Source organism: Ceratotherium simum, chromosome 30, assembly GCF_057802395.1.
Source record: "Ceratotherium simum simum isolate JZ-2026a chromosome 30, ASM5780239v1, whole genome shotgun sequence".
NCBI classification, from domain to species: domain Eukaryota; kingdom Metazoa; phylum Chordata; class Mammalia; order Perissodactyla; family Rhinocerotidae; genus Ceratotherium; species Ceratotherium simum.
Window position 1 is genome coordinate 14,220,445 of NC_141929.1, and position 24,542 is coordinate 14,244,986.

Consider the following 24,542-nt stretch of genomic DNA (forward strand, 5'->3'; position numbering starts at 1 on the left):
TCAAGTATTGCACATGGTCCTTTTATTCTTTGCAGTAAAAATGATTCCTCCCTGCAGACCCAGAGCCTCAGGTCTACGGAAAACTATCTATAGACACGAGCATGACAATGATAAATAGCAATCCTGGAGTAGTGGTTCTAGACAGATGGTGCTGACATGGAGGGCTCAGGGCAGAAATGTAATGTGAGCATGGAGTCACAGGCCGGCTCCTAGGTAAGTTCCAGTTACTGCTGGGTTAGGAAGACAGATGGTGCTGTTTAAAGATCCCAAGATTCAAATGTCCTTGTGGTGGAGGGAGAGCTCCTGGCTGGACGGACGCACCTAAGTGAAGGGGAAACGCTTCCCAGTGGAAGCTGTCCCCCCCATCAGTTCTTTACATCTCCCAGACGGAGCTGGGCAAAGGAAGTGGCCAGCTGCAGCGCCTCCTGCAGGCAGCCCACGTTCTTGCCCGTGGCCTGAGCAGACACATCCTTGCCACCACCTTTGCCATCCATCAGGCCTGACACCTGCTGCACCCACTCACTGGCTTTCAGACCCCGATTGGCTGCATTCTGGAAGACAGGAAGGGGATGTGGGAGTCAGGGCAGAGGACAGGATTAAGGGAGACATGGAGAGGTGAGAGAGAGCAAAAGGATGGGGTAGACAGACACCCACTACTGTGCTAGGTGATGCTGCCAAAACTGACACAGATCCTACAGCTGGTACCACAGCCAGGACGAGGCATACTGAATGGCAAAGCCAGGTAGCAGCCAACACAGTTAAACATATCCACCAAGAAGAGGGCCTCAGGGTAAGGGATGCCGGAGAAGGTGACACACAGGTGGGCATGTGTAACAGGGCTTGCACAAACATACATGGGTCTTGGCAAACAACGGTAAGAAAAACCAAGCTCCCTCAGAAAAGCTACAGACACCACTTCCCACTGGCACAAGGCTGCGGGGCATTCTGACCTGAGGGACTTGACACAAGCACGTGATCCTGCCAGCTTCATTATCCACTGTGAAGAGCATGGCAGACGTCTGAGGGGAATGTGTCTTGAAGAGTTTCAAGGCTTCATTCAGGGCCTGCGGGGAGAACCTGGTGTCAGACCATGGCCCTGGGGAGGAGTCATGCTCTCCACAAGTGCAGCGAGTTTGCGGAGCTCAGTTCTCAGAGCACCCCCCACCCCTCACGCCCACCCCCTTCTAAGAGCAGGTGCTGGGCCCAGGAGCCTGTATGGAGAAGGACCCAAGTACAGGCCTTGCCCACGCTCTGCCTCTGAGGTTTGCCTTCTACCTCCAGGAGCCATAGCTCTCCAGCCACCAGATCTCTCCAGGGCTCGGCCTGACCTCAATCCCAGAGTGGGCCCTCAGGCAGCCACTCCGCTCAGAGCCACAAAAGCTCACACTTCAGCCACCAGAGGGCTGATGAGACCCCGAGAAAAGGCGACAAGCAGTGGACAGGCACAGAGCGGTGTCTGGAGCCCCAGCCCCTAGGTTGCCTTGGCCGAGGCACCGCTCTCCATCTCCAAGATGACAAGGGGCTGGTTGGGGTTGCTGTCAATGAGCTGCTTTGTCTTCTCCAACACCTGCAAGGAAGGAAATCCAGAAGAGAGGCCTCAGGTCAAAGGCCCAGACTCCGACACCCAGAGAGCAGTCTGCATAGCCTTTGCTGGGTAAATCCTCCCTTCCAGCCACCAGCACTACCAGGACTCACTCGCTTCTGGACATCAGCTTTGCTAGCCCGGTCTAGGTCATCCATGATCTTCTTTAGGGATTTGAGATTATCCCGGAATTCATCCTTCTGCCACTGGGGGAGGACTGCGGTGGCCAGGGCCTGGAACCAGAACCAGAATACCACTGGGTTCTGGACCACAAGGAGCAAGGATGTGAGGCTCCAGCCCACTCCATGCCTTTGGCTTTGAATACCAGAGTCCTCCCTGACTAGTATCCAGAAGGAGAGAGAAAACAGAGAACAAAAAGGTACCCACTGGCCTTGAGAGCAGTCACTTTATGAGCAACTGCAATAGTTTTAACAAGGGGTAGAGAGAAAGGGGCAGAATAAAGAGAGCTGGGATCCCCTATAAAACCTGGCCCCTAGCAGGCAGTGAACACAGCCTGTGATGGGCTAACAGGAAGCCCCTGAATATTAACAAACACCATGAGGCCTGGAAACAGTGGGCACCCACGGCACCTCCCCCAACTCTCTATACCGGTGCCCACTCATGCTTGGAATGGGCTCTCCTGCCATCGGCAATGGGGGTAGCAGGAGGTTTCAGGGGTCCATAGGCCAGGATCCATGGAGTCCCCTTTGCAAGGCTGCAGGACAACAGCAGTCAGTCCAAAGGCCCACTGCAGTGAGAATCAGGACCTGAGAGTTCCTCAAGAACAGGGAATTTCTGATTCATCAGACCTAGGACCCGGCACTCAGAGGACTCAGGAGGGAGAGAGGGAGGCTGCCCCTACCTCACCCAGGTCAGCGATCTCCCTCTGCACGTCCTTGTTGGGCGCAGTCTGGGCTTTCACTTTGGCTTCCATGACAGAGAGAGATTTCTTCAAGCTCTCTGCTTTCCTGAGGGCCTGCGAGGGGGATAATCAGCGTTGTCAAGTCCAGGTCAGGTAACTTTCAGCTCACTATTCTGTCTGTAAACAACTGTGGCAAGCACTAATGGCAGGCTACAGAACAACACACCCCAGGACATGAGAAGCTTCTCTTCTTTCAGAGAGCAAGTGTTGGCAGCCTCATGCCCCAGGCACCTACCTCACGCCTGGTCAGCAGAAAGGCTGCACTAACTCAGGTTCAGGGGGTGACCAAGAACTTGTGAGTCAGGAGCCCTTCTTACTCCATGAAACCACCCCCCTTCAGGCTTCGGCACGCATCAGGCACAGGCCATAGTCCCCACCCCTGGAGCAACTGATTCTGTCCTCCACGCATCTCAAATTAGGCACGTACCCCTAGGGAGATGTGGGTGAGTGCTAGGGGCAGCGGAAGCCACAGCAAAACTATGGCTGACCCTCCTACACAAGGATATATTATGGAATAGATGGCAGAATTTACATATATTTTTAAAGATTAAACATAAGATAGCTCGGAAGTCTTGTGTGGTGGTGGCTTTCTCCTGCCAGGTGGGGGTAACTGAGGATATTTCGAGGGTAGTACTGTACTTGCAGTTCTGACTGCAGCAGCCACATAACTGTCTGCACTATGGACTTGCAGACTGGGCTCCTCTTCCCTTGTTCAAATAAGCCACAAACCAGCCTGATTTGCTCACCTTCTGGGCTTCGGCACCTGTGACAGCAACAATCCTCCGGATGCCCTTGGCAATAGCTTCTTCACTCACAATCACAAAAGCTCCCGCATGACTTGAATTCTGCAGGTGCCTGATGCAGAACACAAAGTCCATGGTGACGAGGAAGCCCAGGGCCCTGGCCTCCTCACCGCAGCCTGGGAGCCCTTGGCTAGGGGGCACAAGCCCTATGAAGTAGTCGCTCCCAGGGAAGCTTCCCCAGGGACAGTGGGAAAATGGAATTTCAGAATACAGCTCTGGCTAGGAAGGGGAAGAGAGTCAGAGAAGGCCTGGGGCTGAGAGCATTGTGACACTGAGCAAGACACAACCTTTCTGAGCCTCCGTTTTCTCAGGTATAAAATGGGGATAATTCTCACTCACAGGACAGATGTGAAAATCAAACTAGATCAAATGAAAGTGCTTTGTAATCCCTAATACCCCATACAATATTACTACTGGCAGCCTCTACATTCATTCACATTTTTGTCTTTGGTAGAACAAAAGCTATATTCTTCTATCCCTGCTCACTGGCTGAGAATATTGGAGATTACCTTTAAAATCTTACCACAACCCCCTAAACAAACAGGTTTTATTCTCCAGTTGCTCAGAGAACCTCAAATGCTCATTAACTCTCACAGTCATTCTGTGAAGGTGGTATAGTCTTTGAAAGCTGTTTCCTGTGCTCTAAAGAGTGTCATGTAAAGAAGTATTAAGGCAGGGCCGGCTCCGTGGCTTAGCGGTTAAGTGCGCGCGCTCTGATGCTGGCGGCCCGGGTTCGGATCCCGGGCGCACCCCGAGGCACCACTTCTCCGTCCAGCGCGGGGCCGAGTCCCACGTACAGCAACTAGAAGGATGTGAACCTATGACATACAACTATCTGCTGGGGCTTTGGGGGGAAAAATGAATAAATAAAATCTTTAAAAAAAAAAAAAAAGAAGTATTAAGGCAGAAGTGGGACTCATTTGAAGGCCAATTTAGCTGGGCAGAGGGAGGCCTGGAATGTGATCTCCCAGATCCCTACCCAACCCTCCACATGCCCACCCATTCCCTGCTTGCCTGAGGCCTCAGGAGGCCCTGAAACGGCTCTACCATGGCCTTAACAATATTCTTTTCACCAAGCTTCTTTTGGAAGGTGGAACTTCCCAGGCCACCATGACTGTCTCAAAAAGACACCAAGGGGGCCGGCCCGGTGGCTTAGCAGTTAAGTGCGCACGCTCCGCTACTGGTGGCCCGGGTTCAGATCCCGGGCGTGCACCGACGCACCACTTCTCTGGCCATGCTGAGGCCGCGTCCCACATACAGCAACTAGAAGGATGTGCAACTACGACATACAACTATCTACCGGGGCTTTGGGGAAAAAAGGAAGAGGATTGGCAATAGATGTTAGCTCAGAGCTGGTCTTCCTCAGCAAAAAGAGGAGGATTAGCAAGGATGTTAGCTCAGGGCTGATCTCCCTCACAAAAAAAAAAAAAAGACCCCAAGGGCTATAGAGGTATCTCAATTGGCAGAAACCAGTGGCTCCGCCAAACCCAAGTGAACTGGGTCTACCGTGTGGCCTGACTCAGGGGCTCTGAGAAAAGGGTGAACTGCCCAGATGCGGCTCAAGCTGGCAAAGGGAGCTAAGTGAAGCCCTAGGAATGGAAAGGGGTTAGGACCAGATCAGAAGCTTGATAAGCACTCCACGGCCTTGCTGAATCCTGAACTCATAGGCCCTCTTGTTGGGATCAGCCCAGGGAACAAGAGCATGCAATTATGTGATGTTAAGATAAGCTTTTTCAACCTCTCCTAGGAAGAACATTTCATCACAAACCCAGGAAATGGAATGTCAGACCCTAAGGGGTCTGATTGGAGCACTAGGATGCTAAGATCCTTGGGAATATTGTTTGGCAACTGCATTTCTGAGAACTTCATTTCATCCTTAGAAAAATGAGAGTTGTTCTAGCCTATTACACACATCCCCCAAGGGTAATGCCAAATTAATAAAAGACACATGACCCTGTTTACTGCTCCCCAAGGTACTCACGTTCCCCCACAGAACTCAACAGAAGTGAGGGAGCCAGCAGGACCAGAGGGGTCATCCAACAGCTCAGACACTGGAACCCCAATGGAGACAACTCGCACAGGGTCAGGATAAGTTTCATCAAACACAGCCCGCAGGCCCTGGATGGCTTTAGCTGCTGCCAGGGGACAATCCTGGGTGTAGACAGGCTGCCAAGGAAAGACAGAAAAAAAACTGAGAAAAGATCTTCTCTGGAGGTGCAGCAGGGAGAGTATGATCTTGCAGGCAGGACTCTGGGTTTCTAATCCTGGCTCCACTCATCATGTGCCCTGAGCCTCCTGAAAATAAGGCACCAGATATAAAGTCAAGGGGATGAAAATAGGAATTTCCAACTGTTTTGTTGAACTATGAACCAAATCTTACATGGATGCGCTGTATGTATGACAGACATAACTAGAAGAACTCTGGTTTTCCTAAGAAGGGAGTGGAGCAAAGACCTCTGCCTCTCCCCAAAGGCCCTAAGGCCTCTCCACCGAACACCACCACTGCCCCCTACCCAGCACAGATGAGAATCACTGCTTTAGGCAAATCTGTGTGCAAGACAGCCTATGGCACAATGAAGTGAGAGCATCTGGACTGCTGAGGCTCCATGCATAGAAAGTGATGATGTGGGAAGAAGTGAGGTTCATGACCCAAGAGCTTACACATAATCCAACCTACCTTGGCTGCCTCGATCATCTCGTTAGCAATCTCCTCGGCCTTCTTGATCTGCTGGGTGGACATGGCTCCCTTGGCAGTGAAGTCAAACCGAAGGCGGTCAGGAGCAACCAGGGAGCCTCTCTGGTCAGCTTCCCCAAGCACGGAGCGCAGGGCGAAGTTCAGAATGTGGGTAGCTGTGTGGTTGCTCATGACAGGCCTCCGTCGGGGCTGTAAAGGGCAAAGCCGGCTGCTGGAGAGGTCTGCAACAGACTGCCAGTCACCCCAGTACCTGCTCTCCCCTTCTTCCTGAGTATTAGAATATACTTGGATACATGGCTGCCCAGAATAAAGACTACATTTCCCAGCTTCCCTTGCAGCTAAGTGTGGCCGTGTGACTAAGTTCTGCTCCATGGGTTGTGAGCAGAAGTGATGCATACACTTAAAGGGAAGGGGCATGCCCTCCCCTTCCTCCTTCCCACTGCCTAGAATAGGAGTTGGCAAGCTATGCCTGTGGGCCAAATCCAGCCTACTGTCCATTTTTATAAAAAGGTTTATTGGAACACAGTTACAGCCATGTGTTTCCATATAGTCTATGGTGCTTTTGTATTACATCAGCAGAGTCAAGTAGTTGTGATAGAGACCATATGGTCCGCAAAGCCAAAACTATTTACTATCTGGAACTTTACAAAAAACGTCTGCCAACCCCTGGCCTAGAAAATGGGTCTGATAGCTAGCTTCTTGGACCATGAAAAGGGCAACACCCCACCAATAATGGTAGGGTGAGAAGCAAGGAAAAGCTGGGCCCTATGACTATGTGGGGGCAGAGCCTCTGTATCAGCTTAGACTTTTAACTGAGAAACACATTTCTATCTTGTTTTTTTTTTTTTTTTTTAATTTTATTTATTTATTTTCCCCCCAAAGCCCCAGTAGATAGTTGTATGTCATAGTTGCACATCCTTCTAGTCGCTGTATGTGGGACGCGGCCTCAGCATAGCCAGAGAAGCGGTGCGTCGGTGCGCACCCGGGATCCGAACCCGGGCCGCCAGCAGCGGAGCGCGTGCACCTAACTGCTAAGCCACGGGGCCGGCCCATCTATCTTGTTTTAAACTACTGTTATTTTGGAGCGCTGTCACATGCAACATTATTTCTTTATTAATACAGGATCGTTGGCTCCTAAAGAAGTATTTGAGGTTAACCTGGGGAAAGGCAATCCATGAAAATGAGTCTATAGGATTTCAACTGAAATCACTGTGGTCTGACTTATGAACATACAGATTTAACTCTCAGTTATATCCCTCCTAAAATTTACTCCTGCACTCTACTTACAAAAATCTACTTTTAATTTCACTTAGGAGTGACAATAATGATAGACCAATTTAAAGCCAAAGGAGGTGAATTCGTCTCACAATGTATACGTATATCAAATCACCACGATGTACACTTTAAATATCTTACAATTTTATATGTCAATTATACCTCAAAAAAGCTGAATTTTTTTAAATTTTTTTTTTTGAGGAAGATTGGCCCTGAGCTAACATCTGTTGCCAATCTTCCTCCTTTTTTCCTTCTTCCCCAAAACTCCAGTAGATAGTTGTATGTCATAGTTGTACATGCTTCTAGCTGCTCTCTGTGGGATGCCGCCCCAGCATGGCCCGATGAGTGGTGTGTAGGTCTGTACCCAGGATCCGAACCGGCAAACCCCAGGCCACCGAGGCAGAGCACGTGAACCCAACTGCTACACCACCAGGCTGGCCCCAAAGCTGAAGTTTTTAAAAAAGGATATGATTACTAACCAGATCCAATGCTGACCAGCATAATGCAACTCACCTCATCAATAAACAGCCGGACCTGATCCCCAACTTTCAGGTTGCCATAGATTGTTCCTATGTGTAGTATATACCCTCCACGCACCTGAGCATTCTTCACAGTAAACTCAGTTTTCTAAGGAGTCAAGGAGGAGACCAATAAATAAATAAATAAATTCATACATGTGTGTCTGTGTGTGTGTGTCTGTGTGTGTGTGTGTGTGTGTGTATAGACAGAGAGAATATATATATTCTCTTTAGATATGTAAATAAATTTAAATATATAAACTATATATGTAAATTACATATATATTTTCTAAGACTGTATGTATATACATATTTACCATCATTACTGTTATATGTTATATATACATGCACCATTACACATATACCATTACATATACCATTTTTACATATATACACACACATATGCATATATACACACACAAATATATACACATATACTCATCCCATTAAGAAGCCTCTTAGAGAATTTAAAGCCATTGTAAGGAACCTCAAAGCCCAGGAGACTAGGCTTGTGGTCATCTAAGACCAGAGTCAGCAGTGGCAGAGCTAGAGGCTGTCTTCTATAAGGATGTCTGCCCTCCACAGAGCTGCCTCTCCTTGCTTATGAGGAGAGCCTGGAAGAACCTAGGATCAACCCATATAGCCTGGCTACAAGGATCTTGCTACAAGGGGACCTAAGGGCCATGAAAGCAACATAGTACAAGCAGCAGCAACCTCAACTTCAGAAACATTGACAGTTGAACATAACACAAAAATCGGTGGTGTCTGCTCCCCAAGGCTGGGAGCACCGAGGAGCCAGAAAAAGTACCCGAGTCCAGGCCCAGCCCTTTTTCAGACCCCCTCCCTGGCTAACAAGGAAGAACTGTTGGCTTACATCTTCACTGCTGTCATCAACCTTCACCAGGTAGCCTTCATCATAGATCTGCCCTCCTTGCTCGGCATAGAAACAGGTCTTGTCCAGCATCACTCCACATTCCTGGCCCGTGGACACTTCTTCCACGAACATCTTATCCCTGCGCAGAGCCATCACTGTAGCCACTGCACTCTCAAACACTTCACAGAAGGGGGAAAAACAGGATCAATGACTTCATTCACACATTCTTAGCTGGCTTTTTTTGTGTGTGTGTGAGGAAGATCAGCCCTGAGCTAACATCCATGCTAATCCTCCTCTTTTTGCTGAGGAAGACTGGCCCTGGGCTAACATCTGTGCCCATCTTCCTCCACTTTATATGGGACGCTGCCACAGCATGGCCTGACAAGCAGTGCGTGGGTGCGCACCCGGGATCTGAACCCCGGGCCGCCAGCAGCGGAGCACACGCACTTAACCACTATGCCACCGGGGCCGGCCCCTTAGCTGGCTTTTACTGCATTCTATTTCTCAAGCTATCCTTAGGTTCTAATTGTCTAATTTTATTTTGGAAGCTAGCCCATGAGACTCCACGAAAGGGCTTAGCATGCTGGTTTTCTACCAGAGATATCCTAGTGACCTAATCTTGAGACTCGTCTCTCAGAAACCCCCCAGATGAACACAGTAACATACCATAGCTCCCACTGGAGTCCGAATGGTAATTGTACTTTGGGGAATCATCTGTTGCCTCTAGACCCTTTTCCCGGAGCTCTTCAATAGCATAAATGTCCAGCATAATGAGGTCTTCCCCACCAGCTCCCTTGCCCTGTGATTTCAGCTGCCAGCGAGAGAAATAAGCATAAGTTACCCTAATGTAGAAGAAAAAGAACTCAAAATTGCTAAACCATGACCAATGGAAAGCTCTAGAACAGGTTTTTTTTCAATCTCAGCACTATTAATATTTAGGACCAGGTATTTCTTTGTTGTGGGGGGCTATCCTGTGCATTATAGGATGTTGAGCAGCATCCCTGGCCTCTATCCACTAGGTGCCAGTAGCATCCCTCCCCAAGTTGTAAAAACCAAAAATGTCTTCAGACACTATTGCCAAATGTCCCCTAGGGGGCTGAACTGTCCCCAGTTGAGACCCATTGGTCTAGGGAAAAACAGAATTTCAAAGACTTTCATGGAAAGAAACTCTTGCTTGCTTTGTAGCTAAGTCCTGCCTTGGTTGGTGTTGGGTTTCCCGCTTACTCCCCAAATTCTTTACCTGGGCCAGTTTCCTCTCCTCTTCAAAGCCATCCATATCTACCACCAGGCCCTTCTCTTCAGCTATCAGGCCAGTGAGATCCACTGGAAACCCATAGGTGTCATAGAGGAGCCAAGCAGTGTCCCCTACACAGCACAAAGGAATTGTGTCAGAATAACATGGACAGCCCCCTTCTTTTCCATCCCAAGCCCTTCCCAGGAGGATGCTGGCAGTGACAGAGAGGATTAAAGAGACACGGCAAGTCAGTATTGGTTCTGTGTACTTGTCAGAAAAATCCATCAAATCTTTTGGAATTGACCTGGAGAAATTACCACAAGAAGTCTTCCGGTAAAGTTCTGTTTATTAATCTGAACACAAGTGCATTAAGTTTGTGAAAATTCATCAGGCTTTCCCCCCCTGTACATTATACTTCAATAAAAAGTAGAGAAAAAAATCTTTTGGAATTAATTTTCCTGTCTGGTAAAAAATAAAGCAAGTTGCAAAATAGAATATACCATATGTTCCCATTTTTGCTTGAAAAATACACACACACACACACACACACACACCCCTATATACATTTGTATGCAAATAGAGAAAAGTCCTGAATACTTATACATCAAACTCTTAAGAGTTGTTGCCTCTGAGAAATGAGTTTAGGTAAAAGGATTTTCACTTTTTACTTCTGTATTGTTTGAGTACTTTATCACAATAATGTATTACTTTTATAACTTTACTATAAACCCCATTTTACACCAAAAGCAGTTTAAGCAAGCTACGCTCAGCCTTTGGGACTCAGGAGTCCACTGTCAAAAGGCCTTGCCTCTTCCAGAAAAATGAACTGACCTGCATGGAGAAAGGAACAAACCAGTACTTACCAGGAATGGTCTTGCTGTCTCCCAGGCTCTGAATTTTCCTGTCCAGGATGCGACGCCCTCTGCTGAGAGTCTTGAGAAATTGCACCTCTTCTTCATTGATGATGTCCTTCACCATATCTGGGTCCTTCTTTAGCTCAGGAAATGCATCTCCCTGGCAAAGGGGAAATAGAGATATGGGCCCAGTGAAGCCAGGGACTATTCCATAACCGCTCTAAAAATTCTCATTAACAGTATGCTATCTCCCACTTTATCCCTCTTACGGTATGTGCTTTAGTACGGAAGAGGTAAGCAGGGAAAGGTACCTACCAGGGACTGGACGACAACATCTACTAACGTAGCAAAGAAACCCCTGCTGGCATTGAGTTTCTCATGGGAATATCGAACAGCCCGGCGGAGAATCCGTCTCAACACATACCTGTAAGAGGCAGAACCCAGTCCCCTGCTAGACAACATTCCCTGCCTAGTGTTTTGTAGTGGTCCTTTAGAATTCTACCCCAAGTAAGATGACCAACTTCTTGTCTTTCTCTTTCAGAGACTTTTTTTTATCCTAAGCCTGCTTCTTTTTGCATTTCCCCAAGGTCATTAATGTTAATTCCAACATAAAACTCAGTAACATACCCACAAATACGCATTAAGGATGACCTGGGGTAACCCTGGTTTGTTTTCCTACCACATTCTGCTGACCCAGAGATGGAGGCAAGAAATACAGACCAGATCGCTGATTTGATGCCCACAGCCCCAGGTCCTGCCTGTCAGTAATGAAGTTGCCTGGGGGCTACTGAGTACCTACCACCACCCCATCCCTGCGGATATTCTATCAGACAACCTTAAATACAATCCTTATCATCTTGTAAATTAGCAGCAAAGATTTAATATAGTGGCAACTCTTTAACATGAGCTGAAACTCCCTTCATCCCTAAAAAAATAAAAAAGAGAGATCCCTCCAACTATGTAGAAGACAAAGAAAACACTAATAAACACTAACGGCTTTAAGTTCCATAAAGAGTCATAAAACTCATGGTGTCAGACCTAACACTGCCCCATACGTAACATACTTACCCCCGTCCCGTGTTGTCAGGTCGGCCACCATCGGCCAGTGCCACAGTGATGGTCCGAGCATGGTCAGCAAGCACCCGGTAGGCCATGTCGATCCCATCAGCATCATCAGCACCAACTTTCCCAGTGTATGGCCGGGCACCTGTGCCCTACAGATAAAAAGCAGGAAGCAGCTCATCAGGAAGCAGCCCTTCTGGTGTTGACTTCACCCTGGAAAGTTCTGAGAGGACTGAGGGGGCATTAGGAGAAAGGATGAGCCTCTTGCCACATCCTATAACCCCAAGAAAGGTGATAGTAGCAGGAGTAAAGAGCCTCTAGCCAGGCCCCTGGACTCAGCAAATTACAGTGCCTTGTGCTCAGAGCCTCATGTTATTTACAAACAATGAAGTTGGCAGATGGTCAAAGGTACCTTCAGCTGGCAAAGTGTATGGTTATTTTATCTTTAACAGTACTGCTAAGAGTCCAGCCTGGATACCTCCACAGAAGTTTGCAATAGGACCAGTACCTTCTGAATGGCTTCAAAGTAAGGAACAAAAAGGTCAGTGTCATAGTTGGACATCTTATTCTGCAGTACAGACACCAGTCGCTCCAGGCCCATCCCTGTGTCAATGCTTTTCTTGGGAAGAGGTTTCAGAATGCCATCAGTTTCCCTGCATGATCCAGAGAAAGAGGAAGTTGAAACAAGGACTCAGGCTGTACCTCTCCCTGCTGGTTAAAACTCATTTACATAGGTTTGCAGGCTGTGACTATTTGCCATTTACCTCTGCCTGGTGTGGTGGGAGAAGGGGAGCAGAAGAAGAAAGGGAAGGGGAAGTACCCTGGGATCCATTTAAGAGTGAGGCAAGTTTCAAAGAAATGAGCTTTAAAATAGCAGTCCAAACTATAGAAAAATGACATTACAGGAATAGCCCTTAAGCAGGTATTATGTGAGATAAAACTAGTTTATAGCTTTATCCCAGAGATCAGAGGGAAAACTCGAGAAATAAAATTTAAAGGATGTGCCACAAGATCCCATGATGCCTTTAATGCCTGCTTTAGCACTGCTCCACTGTCCCCAAAAATGAGGATGACAGGACAGCCATATGCTGAGTTCCTCTTTCTCTACTCGGCTCAAGGAAAGGTGCTGCTCTCAGCAGGAACAGAGCAGGACCCCAAGGCCACCTGTTATACTGGATGAACACAAGGTTCCAGATCTCCAGCACATTGGGGTCATCCTGGTTGACGAGGTGTGCAGCATCCCGACCACCAATCCGGTCATAGTGGATCTCACTGCAGGGACCACATGGGCCCGTGTCACCCATCTCCCAGAAGTTATCCTTCATGTTGCCAGGGAGGATTTTGGTGTCATCCAGCCTGCACAGAGCAGAGAAGATAAGCCTGGTTATAGCTACTGGCAAGGATTCTGCCCACACTTGCATCAACCACAAAAGGAGATCCTTATGTATTTCTAGAAAGAAGGCCCATTCTTTGGCAATTACTACTGCTAAGCCTGCACACAAATCCTGCACAAGAGGCAGAATATGATTCTTCTCAAGAGCGACTACTATAGAATACAAAATATACATATGCTGTAATCATAACTAAATAAAAATATGCAAAAATATGGATAAAGCCTAGAAAGGAACACACAAAAATAAAACTGTTAATGCTGAATGACCAGAATTTAAGCAAATATGTTCTTTGCAAATGTTCCTTCATTTTTAAAAATGACTATATGACAAGTGTTAAAAAAGTTGCTAATTATTTAGTCACCTCTCTATATCCCCAATTTAGTCATCTTTTACCTTTAAATGATACCAAAAGAATTTAATATGATTAAAACATTTCTAAAATATGTGACTCTGCTGAAAGCTGCTAGATAGCAGAGCATTCAAAAAAGATCATGCTTGCTTGATAAAGTACAGATATACATAAGCCAAGTAAAACAGGATTTAAAAAGTGAAGATTAGTGTTTAAGTTTCACACGTGTTACCACCCAAAATGTCCCAGCACATTTAGACTACAGAGTCGAACTAAGTAGGGGTTTCAGACCAAGTACAAGGGGAAGATGAATTGGAATAATATACCTGGAGTAAAAGTAATAAAAAAAAAAAAGAGAAGCAGCACCACTTAAGTGCACTAAAAAGCTATGTACTAACGGACAAGACAGTTAAGTAAAAAGAACTATATATGTGGTATCAAACTATTAACAATCATTAATCTTAGGGATCTTCCACTTCCTATTTTTTACATTTCTATATAGTTTGAATTTTTCAACATATGTATTATATGCACTATTTCTAAAAACATATAAAAAGCAAAAAAATAAGAGACTCTTTATGTTGGCTTTCAAAAACAGAATGATCAATTAAGCATACTAAGAGGCAATGAATGCACCAAAGGATAATTACTCCCAGTCACCCCCACCTCCATCTCAGAAGGCACACCCCAAAATGGGCAATGGTATTCCAAGTCATAAGACCTCACCCTGGCACTGAGTGTAGGAATCATTTTATTCCTCCATACTCGCAACATGTGTGTTGCATTCTTACCCCAAGTTTTGCCAGATCTGTTTGCATTCCAGGTCTGGTTCTAAGCCAGCTGCTTCATCCCCACCAAAGTAAGTAACATACAGTCTTTCAACTGGAATGCCAAACTCTTGGGTGAGAAGTTCCAGAGCCATCTTACATGCCAATTCCTACAAAAAGAAAGATGTGGAACATGGCCAAACCAAAATCTATTTAGCATGAGTAGAAAAAGTCCAGATCCTGGGAATACAGATACAAAACTACAATACCTTCACTATAAACTCAGCTGAACTCAGGATCAACGTGTTTTGTTTTGTTTTGTTTTTTTGTGAGGAAGATTGGCCCTGAGCTAACATCTGTTGCCAATCTTCCTCTTTTTGCTTGAGGAAGATTGTGGCTGAGCTAACATCTGTGCCAATCCTCCTCCATTTTGTATGTGGGATGCCACCACAGCATGGCTTGATGAGCAGTGTGTAGGTCCACGCCCATGATCCAAACCCAGGAACCCCGGGCCACCAAAGCGGAGCTCGCAAACTTAACTACTACGCCACAGGGCCAGCCCCTCAATTTTTTTTTATTTGGAGTATAATTGACATACAATATCCTATTGTGTATCAGGTATACATCAGAGTGATTCAATATTTATACATTATGAAATGATCACCACAGGATAAATTTATATAAGAAATCCACATGTAATGTGAACACATCAAATCATAGGTACTGCTTCCAGGAAGTCTTAGAATTAAGACCTTCATTCCTGAATCTCCTAGATGATATTTCATATTTTAAAACAAGCAAAATTAGAACTCATTTCCCTCAGTGGAAATGAGCGCTTTGCTCAAAACCCCAACGGATCTCCCGCTTTGAGCTTACCTTGAAGTAATCTCCAAAAGACCAGGAGCCCAACATCTCAAAGAAGGTGTGATGATAGACATCCTTGCCCACGTCATCCAGGTCATTGTGTTTGCCCCCAGCCCGAATGCACTTCTGGGTATTGGCAGCTCTGCTCAGCTTTGCCATAGGGTGAGATGGGTCAATAGTGTTCAGGAAGATGGGTTTGAACTAAAAAAGCAAGGGAACATTTCAACTTTTAAAGAACTGCAGGTATATCAGGTGGTCACACACTGGCAGGAAGAGACCACGCACAAAATGTTCAGTTCATGATTTAATTAGTCAGGAATACAGAAATGCATCAGAGCCAGGCAGCCCTACAAGGCTGCAGCAGAGGCAGCCTATCTTGGAGCGGCTTCTCCCTGGTCCTAGTTCTCCAACAGTCCCCACCACTGCCAATGACACCACCTGTGCCGGAGAAAGGCCTGCCGGATCTGAGATAATAGCTAAAGGTTGATGCAGTGAAATCTGTGCTTCCTCGAAAGTCTCTGACAGTCAGGGTCTATACCATCTTTCTGGAAGAACTTATTCCAAAACTGATGTGCTGGCTTGGTAGTAAAGGTGATACGGAAGAAAAAAATTTGAGATCTATTAAGGGAGTAAAATCAGCCCAACTTAGTGAATGACTGGATGTGTAGGGAGATAGTATTACCTTGCCTTGAGGATTTATCAAGTTATACTTTGATGTATCACTGTATTTGTGTAACTTTGCCTTATTTTTCCCACTAGACCTGTCTAATTTGGTAACCACTAGCCACTTGTGACTATGTAAAATTAAATTAATTAAAATGAAATAATTAGTAATTAATTAAAATTTTTTCAAAATGGAAAATTCTGTTCCTCAGTCTCACTAGCTCAAAAATCACACACGACTGGTGGCTGCCACATGGGGAAGCATAGATATAGAACATTACTATCACTGCAGAACGTTCCATTGCACAGTCCTGCACTAGACCATGAACTCCTTAAAAGCAAAAACTATCTTACTTATCTCTGTATATCCAGCACCTAGCAGAGTAGTACCTGAAAAACAGCAGATTCCTAATAAACACTATTTCAAAATGTTAAAAAAAAAAAAAAAACAAAGCAAACAAAAAAAATCAAGGTATTTCTGATTAAGAGGTAATATAGCACAAAAGATAAGCAAATGACTGCCTGGATTCAAGTGCATGCTCCAGCATCTACCAGCCATGTGAGCTTGGGCAATTTACTTGAGCTTTCGGTGCCTCAGTGGGATGGTACAGAGGGAGGATTAAATGAATTACTATATGTAAAAGACATAGAACAGTGCCTGGCACATAGAAGTGCTACATGCACGCTAATCGTTACTGTTATTCAGAGAATGTTTATAGACATTGGGCTCCCGTGGTTTTTCTACCAAGTATAGTCAGTACATGGGGGAGAAGACAAAGCCCATGCCCAGTTATGCCTGAATAGAACAGAACCTTTCCATTGTTCCAGAAAACCCATCACCTTGAAAAAGTCCACCTAAAATTAGTGACCCCAATTCCAGGTGTCCACATAGGACTCACATATATAACTCAAAACATTTTTATAATTTCATAGTTAATGTCACACAAGGTGGAAAATGTTCCCATTGCCTCTAATTTTCTGGGCCAGAAAAGAGATCTGAGAGAAAATAAAATGTCAACTTATCCCAGGATGAGGTGCGTCCTAAGGGCTGGTGGGTCCACTGGGCTAAGCAGGGTTCTAAGAGAACCACCAAAGGAAAGCCCTGAGGACACCATCTACATGAATGCACTTCCAGTTGAGGAAACAGTTTTCAACGTCACAGGCACATTGAAAAACTCCTTTATAAACTTGTGATGCTCCCATTATTTCAAGAGAAAACTCTTTCTCTAATAATAAAATTTTCAAATTTATTTTATAGTTCAGCTGCCCCAAACGCAGATCTTACTAATAAAGTTTCTTCAGCAGTAGATCTACACTGGCATTGGTAGCAATAGTTTTAAGAAAGGGGTTAAAAAAAAAATTGATAAAACTGTGCATGGCCTTGAATGGGAATGAAAGTAAAGCTTTGAAAGAATCCTGAAGAACTGACTTATTTTATAAAAAAATAAAAATAAAAAACAAGGATACCGAAGAGATGAGGGAAAATCACAATAGCTGAGTTAACAAGTCTCTTCAAGGCTCAGCAATATTAACCCACCTGCTGATTCTAATAAAACACAGCTTTGTCCTTAGGAGGAAGAAAAGGCAAATTTTACAGACTAGATGCAGGCTGTATTTTTCTTGAGAGGCATACAAATTTTATCCGTAGGTATCGAGGTCTCTCACCATAATTAAAGATAATAATAGCTAATGTTTGAGTGCCTACTCAAATACTATGCTAAACATTTTTTATGTTAACATTATTTTATTTACTCCTCACTGCAACCTAAAGGCAGGCACTATTATTTTTGTGTGTGTGTGAGGAAGATCAGCCCTGAGCTAACATCCATGCCAATCCTCCTCTTTTTGCTGAGGAAGACTGGCCCTGGGCTAACATCTGTGCCTTTCTTCCTCCACTTTATATGGGACGCCGCCACAGCATGGCCTGACAAGCAGTGCATTGGTGCGCGCCCGGGATCCCAACCCGGGCCGCCAGCAGTAAAGCACGCGCACTTAACCGCTACCCCACGGAGTGGGCCACAGGCACTATTATTATTCCTCACTTCACAGACAAGGGTTCAACGACATAAAGTAAGCTCCGCAAGATCACACAGTAAGTGACAGACCCCGGATTCTGTCTGACTCTAGGGGCTTCGCTTTTTATCACTGCTCTGCTGCCTCCTATGTGGACGAATAGCCATGAGGAAAGGAAAAAACCTTTACCTGGTTCATGCCCGCGTTGGCAAAGAGCAAAGTGGGATCATCCAATGGGATGGTGGCAGATGAATGAACATAGGTGTGCTCATTTCTTTTGAAGAAATCTATAAATCGCTGCCGGATTTCACTTGCTGTTAGGGTTGAGTCCATCTTGAAAGTAACCCTACAGAACTAACCAAAGAAAAAATGAAGGAGAATTAGGGGAATTGAAACTAAGAGATACACAGGCATTACAAAAGACTCCTAGTTTCTCAGGCCAAGCCAAAGCAGGACATGGGTAAGCTGTTTGATCCTAAAACCTCTATGTTGTAATGTCCCAGGCTAAAATCATCTCAAAGCAAAACTTACTGCACCAGCAAGTGTTCCTCCTTCCCATGCCAACCACAATAGGTTCAATACACCAACACACCAAGCAGAGCAGGAGGTGGTTTCTTCATGTATTCATTCATTCCGAAATATGTATGGAGCATCCCCTGTGCCAGGTTCTAGGCGAGGAATTAGGAAATGGGGATAAAAATGCTCAGTCCTTACGGTCCAGCAGAGAAGCCAAATGGGGATGAGGGGAGGCTTAGGAGAGACCTGGGTTCCAGTCCTAGCTCCAAGTCCTTAAGGGAGCTACGGCACTTCACCAACAAAGGAGGGGCCCATACTAGATCACTCTAAGGACCCTTGCAGCTCTGTGTTAATTTACATGCCTAGAACTGTGCAACGTTCCATTCTCCCCACAGCCAGGGTCTCTAGATATGGCCTGACATCTTGGAGAGGCCACTGTCAGCAGCAGTGGACCTGGGGACAGGCCATCTGTTCGAGGGACCACCTGCAAGCAGAACTGTGCCTACCTCTAGCCAGCCTGAGCACCCTCTGGTAAACCTGTTGTACCTGAGCACAACTGGTAAACTATTCCCTTCCCAGCTATTAGATTACTAGAGAGTGAGGATGTAGCAGCCACACCGAGGAGCTGGAGCTCACTGAGTGAAACGGAATCAGAAGAGGGGGAAATTTGGAAATAAAACAACTTTACAATTTCAAAGCTCTTTCACATATATTACGATTTCTCTGAGAGGCACGTTGGGTAGAAGTAATAGGCCCTGGTGGAGGGTACCAATCACTGGCTTGGTGCTGTAGTGCCATACAGCACTGGATGTCTAGAAAAAGGGGAACCATCTCATTCACAACATTATCTAAAGGTCTCTAGAATTCTAGACCAGACTCTAACCTTAAATAAGTCAATTTGTCCTCAGTTTGTTTCCTTTTTTGTAAAAAAGTATCTACTCTTGTAAAAAAGTGTCCACTCTGACTACTCCACCAGCTTGTGGTGAGGCTCAAAAGCCACCCTGTATTAGGAAGCAATCTGTAAACTGGAAAGCCCTAGAGGAAACTGGAAAGCCCTAAAGGAACAGAATGGACACTATCACTTTAACTCAGTTCAAAGTTTTCTTCCTTCTTATGAGGAAGATACAATAAAGACGTACACAGTGAACACAAGATTCTGACTCTCAGATTTATGTTTAACCACAATTTCAATTGATTTATTCACCACTCCATCAACTCATTACTCAAACAAAAGCCCTCTGGGCAAAAAAGGATGAAACACTGGCTGATAGAGCCAAAGAGCCGACTAAAATTCCAACAGATGAGGACTTTGTGTCCATGCTAAGGAGGCAAGGCTACGGTTTTTAGAAACTTTGTCACACCACATTCTTCCTCATCCCTTCTCATCCTGGCTCTCAATGAATCTTAATAATAGTGGCAAAAATGAATTTACGGTGCTAATTCTGACTGAGCAGCAACAGCATAGCTGTTTCAAAATGGGCTGTCTGAGGTAAATAAGCAGTTAAATTTCAACAGACATGTGAATTCTCCATTTTAGATTATTCATTCAACATACTGAATGCATACCATGTGCTGGGAACCAAGTTGAATGAGAATCCATGCCCTTAATGGGGAGATAGTCACATACAGAACTAACTGCAGTATGATGTAAAAGGATCCAATATATTGATGATAAGCCCTATGGAGGCTAGGACTATCAACAGCTGTGTCACCATCACCACTCATTCATTTATTCAATACAAATACACTGGAAGGCTGTATGGGGTACAGAGGTAGCACAGAAGAGGGACCTCAGATTCCACTTCCCAGCAGGAGCTGGAAAGGTCTTGAGTACCTTAAATCACACTGGCCTTTGGGTGTAAGGCTCCAGCCACAGGACCTTTCAACATACTCTTCATTTGCGAGGTAAGCTGTCCACCCTATTCCCTTTCCCCTTTTCCTAGTTAATTTCTCATTTTTGATACCTCAATTCCAAAGAGACTTATTTAAGGAAGACATCTCCTTTTTCTGTGTGTGTGTGTGTGTGTGTGTGTGTGTGTGTGTGTGTGAGGAAGATCAGCCCTGAGCTAACACCTGCCAATCCTCCTGTTTTTTTTCTTTTTTTGCTGAGGAAGATTGGCCCTGGGCTAACATCTGTGCCCATCTTCCTCCACTTTTGTATGGGACGCTGCCACAGCATGGCTTGACAAGCAGTGTGTCACTGCGCGCCGGGGATCCGAACCCCGGGCCGCCCAGGGGAGCGCACACACTTAACCACTATGCCACCAGGCTGTCCCAAGACTTCTCCTTCTTGATCAGATTCTATTTTATTCTCACAGCCCCAGGTGTCTTCCTTCATAACTTCCACAGGCATTTGATGGCTTATTTAATGCCCATCTCCCCATCTGGCTGTAAGTTCCAACCCAGTGGGAATCACGGCTGGGTTTTGCTCACCATCACCGGTATATCCTCAACATCTAGTACAGAGGTTGCTAAATAAGTAATTCATGATTAAGTATGATAATCCTTTAACAGCAAACTCTGAATGAACTTAAAGCACATGGGAAAGGCAGACTGTCTGCAAGAGTTAATAGCTTAACACGACGGGGCACGCCACAGTGCTTCCAGGTGGGCCTGGACCAATATCAGTTACTTGCCTAATTTTAAGAATTTAGGGAATGGCCCACGGAGGGATTCCACCCATCTTGACAGCCCGCCCCTAGGGGACTGAAACCAGGGGAGATGAAATCTCAGCTCTGGGCGAGCAATCAATGGCAAACGTGATCCTCCCCAGATCTCAGTCCTCAGCAAGGCCACCCGACCCTCTCCACCCCCAGCGCTCCAGAGGGCTGACAAAACGCCACTCTCCGGCCCCGGGTTCCAGAGGCCTCGCGGGGCCTGGCCCACGGGCCCGCTGTGGCAGCCTGGCTTTCGTGCCCCGGGCCCAGCCGCTCTCGCCGCGTCACAGAACTCTCCGAGACCCGCCTGCTTCTCCCAAGAGTCGCCGTCCCTGACTCCTCCCTCAGAGCCCACCGACAGCAGACCGCGCTTACCTGCTCCCACAGACGCGCAGCTACACCAGCCCCAGGCCACGGCCGGCCGCAACGCGCACCGCCCCGTCCAATCAGAGCGCGCCGATGGAAAGTGCCCCGCCGTGCTTTACCTCCCCGAGACATTATTGGTCAATCAACATGCCGATCAACCCGAGCACGAATCAGCTTATTAGGCGGTTTCTGGGTGGGCAGCTCTAAATCGGCTGATGCAATGGCGGGGAAAGAAGGGACTGGGGTACGTCACGTGATTGGGTGGGATGCCGCCTCCTGGAGGCCGACATTTTGGTTTCCACATGCAAAGTAATAGTTGACGTGGTTAATAGCAGGAAATGGTGACATGTGTTTAGTAGAGGTCACAGCTTTCGATATATAGTTCTGCTCATTTTAGTTGCGGAATGGTATAAAGACCTCAAAGATTCTGATATGTTGTGCCAGTGGATACATTTGTCCTTGTCAGACCTTCTTGGATTTCGTGTGGAAGAAATAACTTACTTGTTGAGGGACAATTGAATTGTCATCTGATCTTCCATTTGCCTTTGAAAAATAATAGTTAATATTTATATGTGAGGTATTGTATTAAACATTTCACATATCATTTCATTTCATTTTTAAACTGGCTATGAGGCAGGTCAACTGGCATCCCATTTTTACAGATGGGGTAACTTGCCTTGCACAAGTTCACACTGAAGAGTAAGTTGCAGAGCCAGGATCCAAACCACATCCAAAGCCCACCCTCCTAACCATTCCACTATTACCTATATCATCTGATGTATCCAAATACTGTGGTATAAAATTGTGCTACTGGTCTTAACAGGGTTAAAGGTAATGCAGAAAATTTTTATTTTTATGTAAAAGAGCATCTTATACAAATAGAAGGTCAAGCTCAAAAGCCAGGAAAAAATAAGCCACTTGAATTAACTTCCCAGTTCACAGCAACTCATTAATAATCATCACACCTAACATTTGTTGAGCACTTAGTATGCAGCAGGCACTGATCTAAGCTTTTGATCCTCATAACAAGCTTATAATACGTTACTATTATCATCTGCTTTTAACAGCTGAGGAAATGGAGGTACCATAGGTTAAGTAAGACAGCTGAGGGCAAAACCAAGCGAGACAAATGGGCCCAAAATAACATATTTAGCCTCAACAATCTGAGAAATGGGTCAGAATTCTATGCCACCATAATTAAAATGGAAAGCCAAAATCGTGCAAATTGTACTTTCAAAACAAAGTAATATAGATTGTAATCTCAATAACTTTGCTATGTTGGCAGAGTGGTTGCTTTTATTTATTTACTTATTTTTGTGAGGAAGAGCGGCCCTGAGCTAACATCTGCCAATCCTCCTCTTTTTGCTGAGGAAGACTGGCCCTGGGCTAACATCCATGCCCATCTTCCTGCACTTTATATGGGACGCCGCCACAGCATGGCTTGACAAGCAGTGCTTTGGTGCATGCCCAGGATCCGAACTGGCGAACCCTGGGCCACTGCAGCAGAGCACACGCACCTAACTGCTTGCGCCACCAGGCCGGCCCCCAGAGTGGTTGCTTTTAGGATGGCACCTTCACTAATGAAAGAATTAGAGACAGATTAAAACAAATTTTTTTTCATTCACCCAGTGAGGGGGTCAGTACACATGAAGAGAAATTGTAATTGAGGCCCAAAAGTCATATTTTCCCAAACGTGATTTATTCAGATGATTACCCAGTCCTCTATGATATTTTTCTCTTTTAGATAATGTCGATATGTAATAGAAGGAAGGCTATCTTAATGCAACATGCAAATTGTGTATTTTAGGAAATTTCTAACTTATTCTTGGCTAAGCAAATAGGCTTGTTGGTAAGAGTGCACATGGCCCAATCTGCAATAGAACATTGTTGAACCCCACCTTGGGGCATGAGGAAGATAACAGGGGCTTAAGATAGTCCAACTAAAATACTTAGTTTTGGAAGTATGTAGTCCTAGAATCTAACTCTGCCATGGCACCTAAGCTACTTGTAGCATCTATAAAACAGACTTAGAATGTTCATTTATTTGCTATCAAGTCAAATGGGAGTGACTGAATAATTGTTTTCAGACCATAAGGTGCAATAGGAATCACCTGGAGTCTTAAAATGCAGATCCTGATTTAGGAGGTCTGGAGTGGGGCCTGAGATTCTGCATTTCTAATAGGCTCCCAGGTGATATCTACACCGCTGGGGGATCACCCTTGGAGTAGAAAGGGCCTAAGCTAGAGAATGAGCCTCTGCACCTATTTGTTCAGACAAAAAAGATTGAAAAGTTTGGTCTAAGACTGATGTCAAAGAGCATACTGCCTATGTTTTTTCCCTAGAAGTTTTATGGTTTCAGGTCTTACATTCAAGTCTTTAATCCATTTTGAGTTAATTTTTGTGTATGGTGTAAGATAATGGTCTACTCTCATTCTTTTGCATGTGGCTATCTAGTTTTCCCAACTCCATTTATTGAAGAGACTTTCCTTTCGCCATTGTATGTTCTTGGCTCCTTTGTTGAAGATTAGCTGTCCATAGATGTATGGTTTTATTTCTGGGCTCTCAGTTTTGTTCCATTGATCTGTGTGGTAACATGCTATTTTTATTACTATAGCTTTGTAGTATATATATATGTATATATATATTAAATATATATGTATATGTATATATATGTTAAATATATATGTATATGTATATATATGTTAAATATATATGTATATGTATATATATGTTAAATATATATGTATATGTATATATATATGTTAAATATCTCAATTTTATTTTATTTTATTTTTGTGAGGAAGATTGTTACCGAACCAGGTTCATTTTGCCCGCCGCCCAGAAAGCCAATCACCGAAACAACGAGATTGCAGAGAGACAGAGGGTTTAATCACAGGGCAGCCACGTGAGGAAACAGGAGAATGAGTCTCAAATCCACTTCCCCGAAAACAGGGACTTAGGGATATTTATCTGGAAGGGGGCAAGGTGGTCTGAAATGTGGAGATAGATGATTGGAGGTGAGGAGAGGTGAGGTAATTGATGATCTGTGCAGGCATAGTCAGACTTCATGCCTCTTCATAGGACGCATGTTCACAAAATGGCAGCATTGGCATGACCCGAGGGTGGAGTTTTTA

At 45.3% G+C, this 24,542-nt stretch overlaps 1 protein-coding gene across 3 annotated transcripts; it reads right to left on the reverse strand.

Annotated features, from left to right (window-relative positions):
• AARS1 (alanyl-tRNA synthetase 1) lies at positions 1-21,502 on the reverse strand. 3 transcript variants are annotated; one of them, XM_087419944.1, is made up of 22 exons: positions 21,418-21,441; positions 18,401-18,537; positions 18,059-18,223; positions 15,206-15,394; positions 14,354-14,499; positions 12,984-13,175; positions 12,328-12,472; positions 11,826-11,971; positions 11,073-11,181; positions 10,767-10,917; positions 9,910-10,034; positions 9,336-9,480; positions 8,670-8,848; positions 7,791-7,904; positions 5,985-6,191; positions 5,289-5,473; positions 3,251-3,359; positions 2,445-2,558; positions 1,696-1,815; positions 1,481-1,567; positions 951-1,064; positions 1-551 (listed from the first exon to the last, which is right to left on the reverse strand). In XM_087419944.1, exons 3-22 carry the CDS (start codon positions 18,200-18,202, stop codon positions 366-368), a joined length of 2,907 nt encoding a protein of 968 aa, XP_087276070.1. In that variant the 5' UTR covers positions 18,203-18,223; positions 18,401-18,537; positions 21,418-21,441; the 3' UTR covers positions 1-365. The 3 variants fall into 3 exon arrangements, with proteins under 3 accessions (XP_087276070.1, XP_014644055.1, XP_087276071.1); XM_014788569.2 differs by lacking the exon at positions 18,401-18,537 and having other exon boundaries at positions 21,418-21,502; XM_087419945.1 differs by lacking the exon at positions 21,418-21,441 and having other exon boundaries at positions 18,462-18,537.
• Positions 21,503-24,542: the final 3,040 nt, after the last annotated feature.

Excerpts from the sequence above, each read along its gene's own strand:
- AARS1 (XM_014788569.2), bottom strand. The coding sequence starts at position 18,202 with ATGGACTCAACCCTAACAGCAAGTGAAATCCGGCAGCGATTTATAGAT. Across the intron at positions 6,192-7,790 it reads TCCGGCTGTTTATTGATGAG|CCCCGACGGAGGCCTGTCAT; the intron begins GTGAGTTGCATT and ends TGCCCTTTACAG. Across the intron at positions 1,816-2,444 it reads AGATCGCTGACCTGGGTGAG|GCCCTGGCCACCGCAGTCCT; the intron begins GTAGGGGCAGCC and ends TTCTGGTTCCAG.